General features: G+C 43.9%; 1 protein-coding gene across 1 annotated transcript in view; it reads right to left on the bottom strand.

Annotated features, from left to right (window-relative positions):
• CREBBP (CREB binding protein) overlaps positions 1–19,463 on the bottom strand; it is an 89,401-nt gene that overhangs the window by 27,752 nt on the left and 42,186 nt on the right. Inside the window, exons 14-20 of the mRNA XM_011950177.1 lie at positions 18,320–18,438; positions 17,289–17,528; positions 16,771–16,859; positions 10,926–11,006; positions 8,839–8,895; positions 4,865–4,942; positions 4,474–4,541 (exon numbers count right to left, since the gene is read on the bottom strand). Of these exons, the coding sequence (XP_011805567.1) occupies positions 4,474–4,541; positions 4,865–4,942; positions 8,839–8,895; positions 10,926–11,006; positions 16,771–16,859; positions 17,289–17,528; positions 18,320–18,438 (732 nt within the window). The remainder of the gene's footprint in view (positions 1–4,473; positions 4,542–4,864; positions 4,943–8,838; positions 8,896–10,925; positions 11,007–16,770; positions 16,860–17,288; positions 17,529–18,319; positions 18,439–19,463) is intronic.

The raw sequence follows: 19,463 nt of genomic DNA, 5'->3' as shown, positions 1-19,463 counted from the left end.
AGCACTTTGGGAAGCCGAGGCAGGCAGATCACCTGAGGTTGGGAGTTCAAGACCAGTCTGACCAACATGGAAAAATCCCGTTTCTACTAAAAATACAAAATTAAGCCAGGCATGGTGGCTCATGCCTGTAACCCTAGCACTTTGGGAGGCTGAGGCGAATGGATCACTTTAGGTCAGGAGTTCGAGACCAGCCTGGCCAACATGGTGAAACCCCATCACTGCTAAAAATGCAAAATTAGACTGGACGTGATGGCTCACGCCTGTAATACCAGCACTTCGGGAGGCCAAGGAAGACGGATCACCTGAGGTCAGGAGTTCGAGACCAGCGTGACCAACATGGAGAAGCCCCATCTCTACTAAAAATACAAAATTAAGCTGGGCGCAGTAATCCCAGCACTTTGGGAGGCTGAGGCGAATGGATCACCTGAGGTCATCCTGGCCAACATGGTGAAACCCCGTCTCTATTAAAAATACAAAGGAAAAAAAAAGTCAGGTGGCGGACGCCTGTAGTCCCAGCTATCTGGGAGGCTGAGGCAGGAGAATGGCATGAACCCGGGAGGTGGAGCTTGCAGTGAGCCGAGATGGCGCCACTGCACTCCAGCCTGGGTGACAGAATGAGACTCCGTCTCAGAAAAAAAAAAAGGTGGGGGAGGGTGGACTGAGACGTTTTACACTCCACGAAGGTTGCGAGTCCTGCTCCGAGCTCTGTGCTCAGCAGTTCCGTGGCTGAGATGACCATTCTGAGAAACACAGACTTCAGGAACTCACAGCTATGCTACCTATTCTCAGTGAAGCCCCTGAAGAACATTATTGCGTTCTTACCCTTGTGCAACTGCTGACCAGTTTTGTTCCCAAACGAAGTGGCTTCCAGCTGAGAAAGTTAGACACGGCTAAGAAGGGCCACATTGCAGCAAAACAACAATATCTTGTCTCTTTCCCCATGTGAAAGGGTGGCCCCACACACTACCATTTTCAAACAGCAAACAGAACGAATTGACCTTTTTTTTTTTTTTTTTGAGACAGGGTCTTGTTCTGTCACCCAGGCTGGAGTGCAATGACACGATCTTAGTTCACTGTAGCCTCGACATCCTGGAATCCAGTGATCCTCTCGCCTCAGCCTCCCAAAGTGCTGGGATTATAGGCGTAAGCCACCATGCGTGGCCAGAATCAACCTTTTACATTAGGTCTTTACTTTTTTCTTCAAATCACCTAAATTAACTGTACTACATAAAGAGATATTCAAACAGCTGCCAAGAACCAACAACGTGTTGGGTGCAGGAAGGCACACGTAGGGGGTAGAGGAGCCAGCACACTCAGAAATAAAAATTTTAACCATACACCTTCTCATGGGGAAAATACATATTTTCATATGTATATATATTAAAACAAAACACACTCTGGCTGGTAATGGTGGCTCACACCTGTAAATCCCAGTACTTTGGGAGGCCGAGGTGGGCGGATTATGAGGTCAGGAGATCGAGACCATCCCGGCTAATACGGTGAAACCTCGCCTCTACTAAAAATACAAAAAAAAAAACCAAAAAAATTAGCCGGGTGTGTTGGTGGGCGCCTGTAGTCCCAGCTACTCGGGAGGATGAGGCAGGAGAATGGCGTGAACCCGGGAGGTAGAGCTTGCAGTGAACTGAGATCGCGCCACTGCACTCCAGTCTGTGTGACAGAGCGAGACTCTGTCTCAAAAAACAAACAAACACTCTTCCATAGTAACTTCGCTATTTGACACCTGTGATCCATATATGGCTGCATACTCCAGAGGTGGCCTCAGACAGCACAGGGGTCTAGGGGCAGGCCTGTGTACACCTGCAGTGCACACAGCGCCACCTTCCTCACGGTGCTACCTCCCTTTCTGTTATCACTTGATCTGGCCGCTGTTCCTACTTTTTCATCACTCCTTGCCACTGCTGCAGTTATGTCCTTGTATGTGCCTTATTATGCATATGTGCAAATATTTTTATAGGATACATGTGTGAAAGTAGACTTGCTAAATCTAAAAATCAACACTTTAAATTGTGCCCCTCGCTTTCTGGCATTCAACTTACATTTTCATCCATGGCGCATAACGGGCCTTTTGTGCCTTTTCCTTTCTCATCTCTGGGTTGTATCTTTTTAAGGAAGACTTTTCATAACTCAACACAGTAAAATTATTATCTTACTTTTATCCTGAATGCATTTATAGTTTTGTTTACTTTTCTCGCTTTTAATCTACCTGAATTTGATTTTGCATATGGTGTGTGCGAAGGAGGTGGTTTTCAATGCAAGATTAAGGAAGCATACCTTCACTCTGTGACCACACACAGCACAACCCCTGTGCTGACACAAGCCCACACCGACAGAGCAGAGATACCTCTACTCTCCTAGGCCCTTTTCTCCTGTAATGTTCCATTTCTAGATCTTGGGCTCATCCACCGAATGCCCATGGGTCTTTCTGGATGCTGGGGTGGGAGTGGGACCGGACCCACTCTGAGGCCACTTGTGTCATTCCCCCCAGTCACCTCCTGCCTCTTCTAGGCAATGACTGTTCTATGGAGGTCTAGCTCTCTGGGTAATTCTGTTTTGGCTACTGAGCCTCTGGCCCAGGGAAGAACTTCCAATTTGCTCAAATGCATTAGTGAACTCATTCAGAATGAATCCTCTGAAGCAGGGCCTCTCAAATGGAGGCAACTGTGCCCTTCCTCCAGGGGACATCTGGCAACGTCTGGAGACATTTTTGACAGACATAATGAATTTGTTGGTCATTTCATTATGTGAGGAAGGTGTTACTGGCACTGAGTGAGCAGAGGCCAGGGATGCTGCTAAAATCCTATAATGCACAAAACAGAGGATTACCTGGCCTGAAATGTCAATAATGGTTCAGTTGAGAAAATGAGCTAAGTATTACGATAGTTTATCAATGAGTGGTATTTCAAAAAATTTTAACAGAGGCAGTGTAAGCTATAGGATAACTTTGGATGTTGGTTAACAACAGAGTTTTAACTTTAATTAGGACTCAGTCTCAAGTCTACAGGTAGCTTCCTCCTCCCCTTCCCCCAGTGTATGGTCCATCCCAGCATTTCTATCTCTCTTCTACTCTGAGCTCCCCAAATGAACCTGGTTCTGTTGGGGATCTCCTGAGCAACATGCCAGTCACCTGTCCTGCCACAGAGAGGTGACAGCTGTAGGGAGCAGCAGGCAAGTGAACGTTAGAACGCTGCTGCAGTTGCCCTTCTTGTGTGGTTTTGCTGGTTAACTCAGCAAAAGGACAGCCTGGCATGTCAAGCTGCAGAAGGCCATCCCAAGACTTGAGAATTGCCTCTATTATAAAGATTAAATAATCATAAACTTTTGAAAACAATGCGGTCTTGAAAAAAAAAAAGCAAGCCGGGTGCGGTAGCTAACGGCTGTAATCCCAGCACTTGGGGAGGCCGAGGCGGGCAGATCACAAGGTCAAGAGATTGAGATCATCCTGGCCAACCCAACACGGTGAAACCCCGTCTCTACTAAAAAATACAAAAAACTAGCCGGGCGAGGTGGCGGGCGCCTGTAGTCCCAGCTACTCGGGAGGCTGAGGCAGGAGAATCGCTTGAACCTGGGAGGTGGAAGTTGCAGTGAGCTGAGATTGCACCACTGCACTCCAGCCTGGCGACAGAGCAAGACTGTCTCAAATTAAAAAAAAGAAAGTCTACTCATGCAAAGTTACTTCTAGCAGTAACAGGTTGTTCTATTTCTGCACAGGCACCACCAGCTGCAGTAACATGTCCAGCCAAGTCTACATGCAGGCCAGGCTCCTACTCCCAGGGTGGCAGCTGGTTCCCAGGGGCCATGGCTCATGCTCCACTGTAGCAGAACCCAGCACCCACGGGACGGACCCATGACAGCCCACAAAGGGCCCAGGGTTAGAGTGCTGGCCAACACTACCCCAGTGTGTACACATGCACGCACGAGGGGTGAGGGGTCTTAGGTCTAAGCCACTTGAGAATCATCTGTTGACAAATTTTCTCTGAGAATTTACAAAGTTTACTGTACACCTAACCTTTCATCTAAAACATGCACTGCATCATAAAAGCTGAATAACAATCAGGCTAAATATTCCCTTTAAGGGTGGACTGAGAGGTTTTACACTCGATGAAGATCCACAGCGCAAGGCTGCCAGTCCTGCTCCAAGCCCGTGCTCAGCAGTCCCATGGCTGAGATGACCATTCTGAGAAACACAGACTTCAGGGACTCACACCTGTGCTGCCTATTCTTTCTCAGTGAAGCCCCTGAAGAACATTCGTGCGTTCTTACCCTCATGACTGGCCTGGCTCTCCTTAAGGATGAGACAAGAAAAATACAAAGTACTGGGGAAAAAACTCACAAAAATCTTTGACAACCAAACCTCAAAACCATGTGTTGAGAGGAACCAAAGGACAATGGGGACAATTTCTACAAGTTTCTAAAATGTGCAGTCCAGGAAACAGAAAGCTTCCCCAAACTTACTCTTAGCACTGAATTTGTTTTCTTTTCGAGGTCTGCCAGTTTTCTTCAAGCAGTTGTCGCACACAAAACTGCAAAAATAATAGTGGTATTATGAGACTGTATATATATAATAATGTAAATTGTCAAACCAACAAAATGCAGCATTCAGATATTTTGTTGGCAGTTTAAATCACATTATTATTATAAAATTAAAGAGTGAAGAGGCAGACTGCTTTGATGCCACAATTCCGAAAGCAGACAAACACTTAGAACTTAAATTTAGAACCAACTGCCATCTCTCTTAATTGCTGAATTCTTGCTGACAACAATGAATGAGATGCAGTAGCGACTGCAACTGCCCCACCATTGGCTCTGTGTAGAACTGCCCTCTAGGCCAGGGGAAACTACTTACCCTGAAGGCCAAATGATGTCATAGTGCAGAACACAAATCTGATGCATCTTCCGGCCACACTCCTTGCAATCAACGAAACTAGGAGACAAAGAAGGCGCACTGTTAAAGCACACGGAACCACACGACCGGAGTCACTTGTAGATGTCTGTGTGTGCATCCACACCTTGTTTTCTGGGTTACTTTGAGTAGTGCTGACATTAATGCATGTGTTGGCTGATTCAGCTATATTTTACAATGCATCCATATGATATCTTCTATAGGAAAAAGCTTTCTTCTTTTCTTTGTACAAGTGCTTCATTCCTCTTTTCTCCCAATCTCCCGTTGCAACCAGAAAGGAAACTTTATTTTTAAAAACTGCTGTGACAAATACGTATATCTCACAGGCCGGTATTTCTGACACTACTACACATTTTCAAGAACAATGCCTTCCCTAGGTGATTTCACATGCCTTAACTGACTTAAAAAATAGAGAACAATACTTTTAGCGTTCTAAACACACGCTCTTAAGTCTAAAATTGTTTAGGATACTAATGGGAAACACGGCCAGTTCAGAACAGCCATGCTAGGCCGGAGGCATAAAAACACCAGTTCTGAGTCAGTTACAAAAGGTGGAACGTGTCAGGCCTACTGGTAAGTTGACAGGGGTTTATTCAAGTAAACACTGGTGAAGCGAGAGGATGGACCACCCATTCCCCACAAATCCTCCACACTGTTCTACGGCAGCCCACAACCACGGCTCACCAGAGGTCCGTCACCTCCAGGAACTGGCTTACCCAGGAATCTTAAATGCCAAGATGCCTTGAGGTCAAGACCTTGGGTTTTTGTCAGCTCCGTCCCTTGCTGCCTCCACAATGCATACCCCCGAGGAGGGGCTGAAGGGACTGGTGAGTAATGTGACTCCCTGTGTGCTCCTGAGCTCTGAGCTATGGCTCCTCTACAGTGTGCCCCTGCCCTTGTCCCCTTAATCTGTCCATTGCACGTGCTATGCAAGCCCTCAGCCATGGGTCTACCCTCATCAGGCTTCTCTGCGCAGTCTGCTGGAGGGAAAGAAAAGACACACACACAAAACTGTGAGACCATGGCGGCACCCGTCCACAGTCCTGCGGCACTCTCTGACAACCCAGCTCCGTCTGGCTCCCTCTCCCTTCCACGTGGCAGCTGCTCTGAATTTGCCCTCCTTTCCTCCAGTGTTGTCCTCCACAAGCCCTGTCTTTGAAAACCCAGTCACTGAGCTCATCCCCTACACTAAGAATTTCAAAGGTTGGGGCCAAGAACTTCGTCAATTCCTGTGCCATCTCCAAAGGTCCCCTGCTCTCAACTATTCCCTCCCATGTCAGGGAAAAGGAGTGCCCCCAAAACTACACTTGGGCCAGGTACAGTGGCTCACACCTGTAATTCCAGCATGTGGAGAGGCTGAGGTGGAAGGACTGTTTTACTGGGAGTTTAAGACCAGCCTGGATAAAATATGGAGACCCCGTCTTTACAAAAAATTAAAAAATTAGTTGGGCATGGTGGTATGTGCCTATAGTCCCAGTTACTTAGGAGGCTGAGCTGGGAGGATGCTTGAGTCTGGGAGGTTGTGGCTGCAGTGAGCCACACTGATTGTACCACTGCACTCCAGCCTGGGTGACACAGCAAGACCCTGTTTCAAGAACAACAAACAAAATCCAAACAAAACACTGCATATTCTAGACCCCATGACATCCATTTTGAATTTCCCCCTTTCTCTCACTCCCAATTATTATTGGCCAACTAGGTGGCTCCCCTTCCCTCAGCCCGCCAACAAGCCCCTCTGCCTGGCTCCAAAAGCTCTTGCTTTAATTGGGGTTTCAGTTTCTTGCCTGCTGCTGCTGTGTGTCTCTTAACTAATTTCTCTACTAGAGAACAATGTCTTTCCTCTTCTGATCAATTCACCTCATAGACCAAGGGTGACCTTCCTACATTAGAACCAATGCTATTCTTCAAACCTCCTCAGCACGTTATAGGATAAAGTCTATTGTCAAGAGACAGTGAAATGGCCCTTCATGAAGTTAATCTCTGCCTACCAACCACCCACTCTAGGGGACTTGTAGTTTTATTGAGCAACCTGTGTTCTTTCATGCCTTTGTTTCTAGAATGCTCTGCAGTTTCAACACAAGTATCACCTTGTCCAGGAAACCAGGCCCAACTGTGATGATGCAGCTCTGCCCAGGCGGGGTCCCTTCTGTCTGGGACTCACTTGCACTGTCTCCTGCTGCAGGCTGTGCCATTACCCAGCTGTCTCTCTAGACTACAACCAGCATGAAGAAGGAGACCCCTTCACCCATCCATGTATTCCCTCTGCCTGGCACCTACTACTTGAATGTAATATATTTTGAAATTAAAAAGTAGATATAAGTCGGCCAGGCACGGTGGCTCACGCCTGTAATCCCAGCACTCTGGGAGGCCGAGGTGGGTGGATCACGAGGTCAGCAGTTCAAGACCAGCCTGGTCAAGATGGTGAAACCCCGTCTCTACTAAAAACACAAAAAAATTAGCTGGGCTGGTAATCCCAGCCACTCGGGAGGCCGAGGCAGAGAACTGCTTGAACCCGGGAGGCGGAGGTTGCAGTGAGCCGAGATCGTGCCACTGCTCTACAGCCTAGGGGACAGAGCAAGACTCATCTCGGGGGTGGGGTGGTGGAAGAGAAGTAGATATAAATAATGAAACTATAAAGCCACGGAGAGAAAGACACAATGTGAAAAGAAAGGTGGAAAGTCAGGAAAAACGATCTGCTGGTCACGAGAGGGGTGGGCGCTCTGCCCTGCCATCTCGCCAAGACTACAGCTCTAGGATTTCACATCATCGTCCTGTCTGTGTACCAGGTGCTGGTAGAGACGAAATAACCTGCTGAAAGTCAAGCTAGGTTTCCAGAGGTGGCCTGGGTAGAAATCTGTGCCTGCCACTCTAGCCACTGGCTTCCCCGGAGTGAGAGGGTCAGGATAGGGAGAGCAGGATCTATTTCTTGTTTTGGCTGAGTCACAGCCCACATTTTCCAAGCAGCCAATGCTCCTGAAGCCTGTGCTCACTGTGGGGACAAAAAATAGCCAGTATCGCCATGCCAATTTGGAGTGCTCTCAGAACTTTACATTGGGGACCTGGGAAGAGGCTACCACACTGAAGAAATTCTGGCATCTCTATAGGGGCTGTTATGAAGCAAGGTTAGCAAATGCAACACTCTCATTCATCACTGTAGAAAGTGCTTAACAATGGCAAGAACATGCGCCAAGCTTTACATTATCTGAGAAAGCAGTTTCCAAGAGATTTTCTTTCTGGTATTTCCCTTTAAACGATACTACTAGTACTATCCCACCAAATATTCCTATCTTTCGTCTCTAAAGATTCATACTAAATGGCTTCTTAAAGACATCCATGACCAAATTATTAGAAAGGTTTTCATAGAACTGAAACATCCATTTAATTTTATCATTGTTAAAATCCAGTAATTAGAGAACATGTTTCAGAGACATACATATTTTGTTTAAGTTTAAAAAGAATCTATATACAGGCCAGGCGCGGTGGCTCAAGCCTGTAATCCCAGCACTTTGGGAGGCCGAGACGGGCGGATCACGAGCTCAGAAGATCAAGACCATCCTGGCTAACACGGTGAAACCCCGTCTCTACTAAAAAATACAAACATCTAGCCGGGCGAGGTGGCGGGCGCCTGTAGTCCCAGCTACTCGGGAGGCTGAGGCAGGAGAATGGCGTAAACCCGGGAGGCGGAGCTTGCAGTGAGCTGAGATCCCGCCACTGCACTCCAGCCTGGGTGACAGAGCGAGACTCCGTCTCAAAAAAAAAAAAAAAAAAAATCTGTATCTAAAAGATAACCTCACACCAGAAATTCCACTTATTGCAACATATTTCCAATGTTTTTACCCACAACCCACTCCATAAGGAGTAACTTTACCAATTTCAAACCAAAATTAAAAGTAAAAAAGAAATAGCTATATACTTACGGTTCGGGGTCTAAGGTATCATTTTTCTTCTTTTCAAACTGATCCTTTGAAATTGTCCTTGTTTTAAAAAAAAGAAAACATGTTGTATTAACTAAAGTTTATCTGTTGAGTATAAACTAAAGGGTCTCTGGAATGTGATTTTGTAACTAATTCTTCAAACAAAAAGACATGATGGCCCTTTAAAATCTCAAGTACATGTAATAACGGAATGAACAAAAAATTTAATTTCGCAGAACACTACGATTTCTTTTTCCACATATTCCACTACCATTTCTTTTCTTTCTTTTTTTTCAGAGACAGGGTCTCGCTCTGCTGCTCAGGCTGGAGTGCAGTGGCGCGATCATGGCTCACTGCAGCCTTAACCTCCCAGGCTCAAGTGATCCTCCTGGGTAGCTGGGACTATGGGAATGCATCACCACAACTGGCTAATTCTTTGATTTTTTGTGGAGATGGGGGTCTCATTGTGTTGCCCAGGCTGAACTTAAACCCACCCCGGTTCTGAGTAGCTGGGACTACAGATACAAACCACCACGCCCTGTTAAGTTTTTTTCATTTTTTGTAGAGATGGGGGTCTCACTATGTTGCTCAAGCAACAGTCCAATTATTAATCACACAACTAAAGAGAATTAGGATGACAAGGGAAATAAATTGAAAATGTAGAATTTCAGTCACTTTGGTTTGTATGTCTTACAAGTTAGGTTTTTTTCTGCATTTGAACAAAGAAAATGGTAGAGCGTAAGTGCCTACACTGCTGGAAACTGCTCCTGTGGCAAAGCCTTCCTTTCTGTTGGGGGAAGTCACACTGTGGGTAGGGTGGTAGGAATCATGGAAGACTGGGGAACTCAGTCTGACGAAAAGAGGGAACGGCAGACCTGGGCAGATGCGGTGGGTGGCTGGCAGGTTTTTAGATATTTCAAGCATAGAAATGAGTTGATAACACAATTTGTGCATTTGCTTTTTCTTGCCACACACTGGCCATTCTATCACTCGAAGGTAACTCTGCTGGATAATAAATACTGGAAATAAAAGTTTAACCCTGTGCAGGAATGAACTAACAAAGTCATACCTGTCCACTTTGGAGCTGGTAAACAATAGGTAAAGCACTAATGAGGGAAGGAAACACATTTTGGCCACTTTAGGCCAGAAAATGGGGTACTGGAATCCATTAAACTGCATTAGAGCTCAGCAACTGAAAGGATGGAGGTTTAAGTGGAGATAAACTAAATGTAAAGGGCAGGGCATGTACACCAAACTCATTTTTAGCTACTGCCAGTTCTGTAAATGGGGCTACCTGGTTTCTCAGGTATAACTGAAAATTTACATGGTCGGGCATGGTGGTCCCAGCACTTTGGAAGGCCAAGGTAGGAGGACTGCTTGAGGCCAAGAGTTCGAGACCAGCCTGGGTAACACAGTGCGACGCCATTAAAAAAAAAAAAAAAAATTGAAATAAAGAAAATTTATAATTCCCCAAAATGGAAGTTGACAACAACTAGGGAAAAACCAATTATTTTAGAAGAAAAGACAGACCAAGGTCAAGAGAGAGCAGTGGTCTACAGTGGTAGGCCACAGTACCACCGCCTTGAATGATAAAGGCAGAGGTGGCACTGTGGTTCAGCCAAAACACATTTTTCAGTGTAAATGTGTATGTGTACACATATTCAAATTAAATGCGAGCATAATTAATATGAAACAAACCCCACAACACTACACACTGTAATCTCAGCACTTTAGAAGGCCCAGGCAGGTGGATTGTGCCTGAGTCTAGGAGTTTGAGACCAGCTTGGGCAACATGGTGAGACCTCGTCTCTCCAAAAAATACAAAAAATTAGCTGGGTATAGTGGCGTGCCCCTGTAATCCCAGTTACTTGAGAGGCTGAGAAAGGAGGATCGCTCGAACGAGTCGAGATAGTGCCACTGCACACCACTCAGGTGACAGAATGAAAACCTGTCTCAAAAACAAAAAACCAAAAAACATTGCATGAAAGTCAAAATGGCAGTGGTACTTTCCTTACAGTCATTGGTAAGAGGAAAAAAGAATTTAAGGTCACCCTCCCTCACCCCAGAAAAAATGACAGGATGGTACTTACGTCTGGGGCTGTGAAGGGTCGTCACCCAGGGTCACATTCTCGCCCTGGATCTCTGTGAAACACTTCTCACAGAAATGATACCTGTCAGCAAGAAGGCCATACTTGGGTGAACTGGTCCATCATAACACACAGCCACCCAAGCAACGAAGCCACCAATCAGAGCAGGGCAGAGCACCACGACGAAGGGGGGGCGTTGTTGGTTGATTGATGGGTCAGTGAGGACAATGAAAGGAACAGGGGGCAGGTGGGGAAAGGTAGGATTAGAGAACAAGGAAGGGAACAAATAGCACAGACACAGAGGTAAGACGCAGACACCAAGACAACACAGAGCAGAAAGCCAAGGCAAAGCATTGATTAGCATTCGGTCTCATTGCACACATCACAGGCCATCATCCCTAACAACGACAGGCTCGGTCCGGCTCCAAGAGGCAAATGTTTTCAAGGAGTTGTTAATACTAGAATTGCATGGAGCCCAAATTTAGGAATCTGAATTTTGTTCTTACTCAGAGAAAGTCAAATATAACTCTAGGGTTTGAGATGGAAAAATTTACTTGAACAAAACAGTCTGACAAAAGGCCTTAAAAAAGCAATTTAAACTGAAATAGCTTTATTTTTCAAAATGGAAAATTTATGCTTGACAGCAATTCAGAGATTTTATTTCCGGTATTAAGCCAGATCTTTAAATGCATGAAAATGCTGAGCACCCAGAACTGATTTTAATTTTTTCCTGTTTTTTTTTTCATGTTAATCATTCAGTTAATTGCGTTACAATACAAATGAAACCAAATCCATATTCTAGACAAACATTTAACATAAATGCATTCAGGGTCAAAGACTTTCCACCCATTTATCAATATGAATATACAGAGTAAGAAATGTGATATATTGTATAAGAAATACAATATATGTAAATCCATGAACAATCTTTGAAAATTCAATTCTAAGCTTTGATGTGACATTTTTGGTACTGGGATCAATCATCCATCAATCGGAGAGACTTAGCCAATGACTGTTCTGACTTGGGGGCAATCCACGTTAAGTGAATTTAGAGTTAATCTTTAAAGAACAATCTGCATTTGAGAAATTATCCATCACCCCAATTTCTTGTAAGACAATCTAGAGCCTGGGCTCAAGCTATCAAATATGAACAATTAAAATAAAAACTACTAAATGTTTGGAAAGAACATAAATGAGAAATCAACAGAAATGCAGGCTGATGCTGCATAAAACGACACGAGTACACAAGAATACCGTAAAAATAAACAAGCGGGCGGAGGTGGATCACACAAGCGAGAAGAATGAGTGTCAGGTAGCAATGGCAGCACGAATGCGGTTTAGTGCTCAAAACTATGTCTACGAGATGCCAGGAAGGATTAGTATTAAAAACAGTGCGACAGGACTCGAGCGCCAGGCTGAACCACCAAGTGCAGAATGGGACACGGCAGCTGCAGTCTCACTCACTTGCGCACTCACACGGCTGCAGGAGACAGAGGTGTGGGCCACCGTGTGGCCAGTTCACTACCACTAGGATAGGTCCCCCACAAGTCCCAAATCTAATCTTAATTCAATACACTGAGCATTTTGTCTGCTGTATTTCACTAACCCCATACACATAGCACATTTTAAAGCATACAACTTCAGAGCATGCACAACATCTCAGACGAGCCATTTTTTTTGCGTTTGGTTGATGAGGAACATGACGGATTCACTGGATTAATGAAGGTTTCTTGCTGGGACTAATTTATTTGTGACTAACTTAATTAATCAATTATGTCAGGATTTAAAACTCTGACAGGGAACAGGCACATTAATGTTTTTCTTTAAATATGTATTTTTTTTTTTCCTGAATGAACTACAGCAATATTCTGGCCATTCACTATTTTGTAAATATCCTAAAATCCTGTGTGGAGAAGAACTTCCATGTGCAGGAGGGCATGGTCATCACTGGCAAGAAGGAATTAAAGTACAGAAACTATAAACCAATTCAGTGGCAACCAAAACGATATGCAAAAAAGACATTCCCTCAATCCCCAATACTTCCCTTTTATAAGTAAAACTCCAAACTGAGTGCTCCATTCATGTTACAATCAAACACACAGCACTATGGCCAGCTAGAAGGGACCGTTCAAGACATTCTGAGCCGGGCACGGTGGCTCAAGCCTGTAATCCCAGCACTTTGGGAGGCCGAGACGGGCGGATCACGAGGTCAGGAGATCGAGACCATCCTGACTAACGTGGTGAAACCCTGTCTCCTAAAAAAAAATACAAAAAACTAGCCGGGCGAGGTGGCAGGCGCCTGTACCCAGCTACTCGGGAGGCTGAGGCAGGAGAATGGGAGGCTGAGGCAGGAGAATGGTGTAAACCCAGGAGGCCGAGCTTGCAATGAGCTGAGATCGGGCCACTGCACCCCAGCCTGGGGAGAGAGCAAGACTCCGTCTCACAAAAACAAAAAACAAAAAACAAAAAAAGACATTCTGAAATGAAACTCCCACCGTAATCACAGGTGAGTCTAAATGGTTTTAAAATCCTGGAGAAATTCTTTGCTTCTATTGAAGGACAGCAAGCCCAGCAACATCCAGGAAACAAGAACCATAAACCCATCTTTTCCCACCGAGGAAAGTGACACAGAGGGAGACACTGGTGGTGGAATGGCAACCCTTGCAGTGGCTGGGAAACTGAGGCTCCTCCTCTACGACTGACTCCCATCCTGGAAAATCCGGGGAGGCAAAGCATGTCAACAGATTCCTTGTCTGCCCCAAAACTGCTGGAGAAATGGACCATTTAGCCTGTTCATGTTTAAGAAGGGGAGGAAGAGGAGCCCGTGGCTTCACTTTATTACTGTTCTGAGAGATAAAGAAAGCACACAGAACAGACAGCAGTCACCCCCAACTAGTAAAATCAGCTAAAGCACCCCTGGCAGTCAGTGACTGCTAGATGTTATTCCAGACTGCCCCTACCTTCTTACCTAGTCCACACTTTCTTCTCCCTGGAAACACATAAAGCTTTAGAAATTTGCTTTTCAACTTAAGCACCCAGATGACATTTTGCCTGATGTGAAGAAAGTAGCTTGATGAATATGGAATTGCAAAGGAGAAATACTTCACATAATCCAGTAATGATGCATTTCAGGGTTGCTAAAGTTAGTAGAACGTAACTGCATAGTTTATCTGTAAGGGTAATTTAATATATGGAGTAAGTTTTCAAATGCAGATTGTTTTAAGTACCGTATCAGTACATATGAATAACTGGGATATCTATAGATAATATTTATATTATCTATAGATACTAACTGGGAAAGCTAAAGAACAGTTTTTCCAACATGAGTTACTTTCAAATTTGCAAAGTATGAAAACAAGTGAAAACGTAACCATACGCTCACTTATATATTAGGGTTTCACTTGTTTAAATGGTCTGTAGGATTTTTTATTGTTCTAAGTGCCCAGTTTAGGACTACAAGTGCCAAGACAATTATTCTTGAGAACACTGCAGTGTTCATAAATAGTCAAAGTTGAAAATAAAAACATAAGCAGTTAAAGTATTTGTTATAGAATCAGGCCACTGCTTTCTTAGGATGATAACACGCTAACCTACTCAGACACACTGTTCTAGCGAGCATGCCTGTGATTACCTGAGGAATGCTATGCCTACACTTCAAAAATTATCACTAATGACAAGGAACTCCTTTATTTGCATTTCCACTCTTCAAAATACATTACTTTTGTTTAGTCAAAATGAAGTTCTATACAGAAAAAAATAAGCCATTTCAGAACTTTCAAGATGGTCCTGTGTTTATACGCCATCAATGACTCTTCGATCCTACCAATTCCATTTAACTTTAATTGCTCTCAATGTAAAAGACCAAAATCTGTGCAAATCAGCAAAGGCAGGGTCCCAACAGACCCAGGAACAGGCCCCACAGCACTTTAGAGAGAGTGGTAAACAATCTACCTTCCTTATAGACCAAAACTCTCTTGGGCAACATAGCAGGGGTGGCATTTCTCTGGGTACAGTTAATATTAACCTTTCTCTTAAGATATCATTAACTTTATTTTGCTTAGCACAAATGGTTTTTAAAGCACATTCCTATTCATTATTTCATCATTGGGGACTTGACAAAATGAGGCTGCGAGGGAAGACGCTATTGTCTGTATCATGGACAAAGCTAAGCTTAATACATTAATACATCATAGCGTGTGCTGAAGTCATGGGGCTAAAACTGTAAAAGGAGTGGCCAGAACTTCCAGAAGAGCAGCAAGTCACTATGGGAGATATTCCATTAGGAAGGGGCTATGGTATCATTTTAAACTTGATCACAAAATGTTTCTACTGATAAAGGGGAAGCTGAGATGGAAATCAGACTCCGAATGTTAAGCTATTTTCAGCAGGACAATCGCACAGGCTGCACTTCCAGCAGAGATGCAGTTTAGGGTCTGTCCTTCCCCCTTGCACTGGTGTTTCACTACACTGAACAGTATTAGGAATAAGCAGGCCAGGCTTATTCCTAATAGAAAAGGCTTAGGAACCTTTTTTCGAGACATTTTTGTGTCAACAGTATTTTTTAAAATATAGGATTTTGATGGGAGTTATTACTGATCTTGAATATGGTTTTTTAAAAAACACAGAGGAATTAAAACCACCACAAAATTCCAAAATTTTCAGGCCTGTGAACAAATAACAAAAAGGCTTCTGTCTTCTTTGAAGTATAGGACATAATTACTGCATCCAAACGAGAGTGAAATAATAAAAAACGCCAAACTCCAGTGTTGACAGTTAATACTTGAACCTAAAGACAAAGAACAGGCACAAAGCTCTATGTTGGCCACGGAGAATCCAGCTGCTGGCTCATAAAACGGAGGCAACGTCACAGTTTCAGCAAGATTCCTGACCTGTGCCTCCACGCATGGTGTGCTTACACTGCAGCCGCACATGGACACTTACACGCTGCGGTACAGATAAGCTGACTTCTCAAACAACCCCAAAACCACGCAAGGTGTATTTGTGTGGGAAACCGTAACAAAAAATACTATTTTCTCTCTCCATCTGTTTTAAGACAGGAGATCTATTCTTTAGCCATCTTCATATTCCAAAAGAATGGCAAGTATTTCTTAAGCAGATCCACCACTTACAAAACCCTGAAATGGCCATCTTATAATAGGAGGGTGATTCTTGAACTCAATTAAAACACCAGATCTCATTTTGTATCATGCTGCTAGTGTCAAATTTAAAAATAAAGATTATGGACCCTTTTCCTCTGCCTCAAAGGAAGTAGCACTCGTGCAAGTCTTTCCATGAGACTGACCTGGCCAAATTACCCAGGCCAATATTTGCAGGCAGAATAGTAAAATCCACATTTTCTACTCTATGAACATCTTAAAAAAGGCATGCCAACCTTTATCAGAGTTACTCTCAACTTCAGACGCTTGCTTCTAGGGTTGCGTTTTAGAACAGGCATGGCTGAAGAAAGAACGTACCTAATTAAGTAGTACGGAAGACGTGACTCAGAGGTTACAGCTTTTACACTATAAAAGTATGCTTTATAACTAAGAGGCCATGGGCCTATCCGTGTGACTAACAAGACACTGAAATTGAGCTACTTTTCTTTTTCTCAAATAGAGATGGGGGTCTCACTATGTTGCCAAGGCTGATAACGTTAACTCCTGGGCTCAAGCGATCCTCCCACCTCAGCCTCCCAAAGTGCTGGGATTACAGGCGTGAGCCACCACACCCGGCCTGAAATTGGGCCACTTTTTATTGGAACTTCAGGAAAGAAATTATGTACACAGACTATAACCAGATGAACGTGCCTTGCCCTAAGACACAACGCAGGATGCTGCTTGACGCTTACCTATTCTGATAGCTGTAGTACGCAGCATCGCGAGGAATGGTACACAGCTGCTTCCCATAGCAGCACAAAGTCTGTGGGGAAAACTCATACTGCAAAAATAAAGGAGAAATACTTTTTATAAAAATACATTCCATTTACTGTCCTATAACGTTCTAGTCTACTATAGAGACTAGTAAATTATCTCTGTGAGTATATTAGATAGTTTTCTAACAATTTTAGTAGCTTTAAAGACATTTTGGGATAGCATGTGATACAACTGGGTCTAAGAGACATTTATTACAGACAGGTACCATGGGCAGAGGGGCAGCCAGAAATGCTTCCTCATGGCCTCCCTCAGTAAGCGCCTGTACACCCAGCTCTGATCACCCATCACATCACTTTAGGCATCAACTGTGTCACCAGACAGCAGACTGCACATATGCACTCCCAGTACACAGGTGTGGTCTCGTATTAGCATAACACCCCTCTGGCTGGATTAACTAGGAAAATTCACTTTCTGGAAAAACTTCAAACTGTACCTTGCGTCCACAGCAATATCCAAGGGACTGCATGACTGGGTCAATTTCCTGCTCAAAGACCTCTGCAAGCTTACTGCAGAACTTATAGACTCGGGATGTCTTGCGATTATAGAGCCAGGCATTGTTGAACATGAGCCAGACGTCGTCCACGTACTGCCAGGGCTCTTGGTATTGCCCTGTGTCCAGCTTCCGCTTGATGGTGGAGAGGTCCATGGGATTCTTTACGATGTCAAAATAATCCTTTTAAAAAATACAATGGTCTCAGGGAATCCCCCAACATCCAAATGCCAGTCATATCTGGCAGCTTTGTTTTAAAATAATAGAAACAGAAGTACCAAAATCACTTCCATTCCCAACAGTTAAGAAATGGGAAATGAAAAGAAAATAACCTCTGATGCAACTGATTTTACTCACTAAAAGTATAATTAGTATTTTCAGGTATGATCACATTATAATACTTCAAAGGCAAAGATAAATTGTTAAAAGATACTTCTAACAGAAAATTTTTAAAATAGATCTTTAATCCACTGAATTAAAATAGTGAGCCAGTTTATCAAACAGTGTGTATTTCTAGATATTCACTCTTGATCCTGGCAAGCAAAATGAAATTCCAAGACAAATATAAACACAAAGCTAGTAATTACTGCTACATAGAATCTGCTGGGTCCCCATGGCCTTTGCAAGACTATCCAGGAATACAGAAGAGAGAAGCCTAAATATTTTTTTACAGTTGACGTTCACAAATTCTTTCAGACAAAAGTGACACAATGATCCAAATATGAAATGAAGTCTCAGGGGCATGTGCTTCCCTTGCTTCAGGGCACCCCTCCAAGGACCGGGGCTTCATGAACAAGTGAAATCAAACAAAATAAACACTTCCATTGATAACTGTTAACAGACAACAGTTTTTTATATTAGGAGAACAATCTTCAAGGCAGGGGGATTATTTAATCTAATTTCAAGAGATAAAACAATGGACACTCAAAAGTCACACCGGCAAAGTTATAATCTAATTTTATGAATTAACTTACTGGAATTCCAAGGAGCTGGGGATCTACAGGCTGCCGGAAAGGTAATGACTCTGGGTCCTGTCGATACAGCGCTTCTAGGGTCGGCATCAGGGCCTGGCGTAACTCCTCTGGTTTAAAGACTGCAGAGAAAACATCAAGAAAAGACACTCTGTAAAAGGTGCTCAGATCCCTCCTACCTCACATTTAAAACGGAATCCTGGTTGCTGTGACGTCCCAACCACGATGCTCCTAAGGCACTCGAGGGGCTCTCATCCATCACCATAAGGACTAAAGCTTCTGAAAACGCACTAGTGTCAGAACTGCGTTCAGGTTCAGGGGCAAAATACGAGAAGTTTGCGTCTTCTATGAAAGGTTTCCAACATTTAAAAACTTGCTGAAAAAGAAAGTAAAGCTAACTCCCAAATCTGTCTCATTCATCAAACTGGGTGGCAAATAAAGCCATTTCAAGCTAGGCATGGTGGCTCACATCTGTAATCCCAGCACTTTGAGAGACTGAGGCGGGCAGATCACCTGAGGTTAGGAGTTCAAGACCAGCCTGACCAATGTAGTGAAACCCTGTATTTATTAAAAACACAAAATTAGCCGTGTGTGTGGGAGGGGCCTATAAGCCCAGCTACCCGAGAGGCTGAGACAGGAGAATCGCTTGAACCCGGGAGGTGGAGGTTGCAGTGAGCCGAGATCGCGCCACTGCACTTCAGCCTGGGCAACGAGAGCAAAACTGTCTCAAAAAAAAAAAAAAAAAAAAAGTCATTTCATTGGAAGGGACCTTAAAAGATCCTCTGAGGAAAGTTTTTTTATTCTTGGCTAAATTAAATTCAGGCCACTAGAGACAAATGGTTTTGAATTTCATAAATGTAAACAGTAACAGAGATACAAAATAAAGCATTTTAATAAAAAGTTCCATACTGCTTACTCCCACATTTACTAATGCCAATTTCTCCAACCCCTCAGCCATCTCACTGCCTACTACACTTTCTGTTGTCACTAATACAAACATAAATACTGGCTGCCAAATACATTCAAGAAGGTACATTCATACAAACCCTCAATGAGTATGGGAACAAGTGCTGGGGAAGCTGTTCGGTGTGGGAGACCGGCCAGTCAGCAGTCAGCGTGTCATGACCCCACCTGACTCATGTTCACT

This window comes from Colobus angolensis, unplaced genomic scaffold (genome assembly GCF_000951035.1).
Source record: "Colobus angolensis palliatus isolate OR3802 unplaced genomic scaffold, Cang.pa_1.0 Scaffold303, whole genome shotgun sequence".
Lineage (NCBI taxonomy): Eukaryota > Metazoa > Chordata > Mammalia > Primates > Cercopithecidae > Colobus > Colobus angolensis.
The sequence above is the reverse complement of the archived record's forward strand: the minus strand, read 5'-3'. Positions and strand labels throughout refer to the sequence as shown.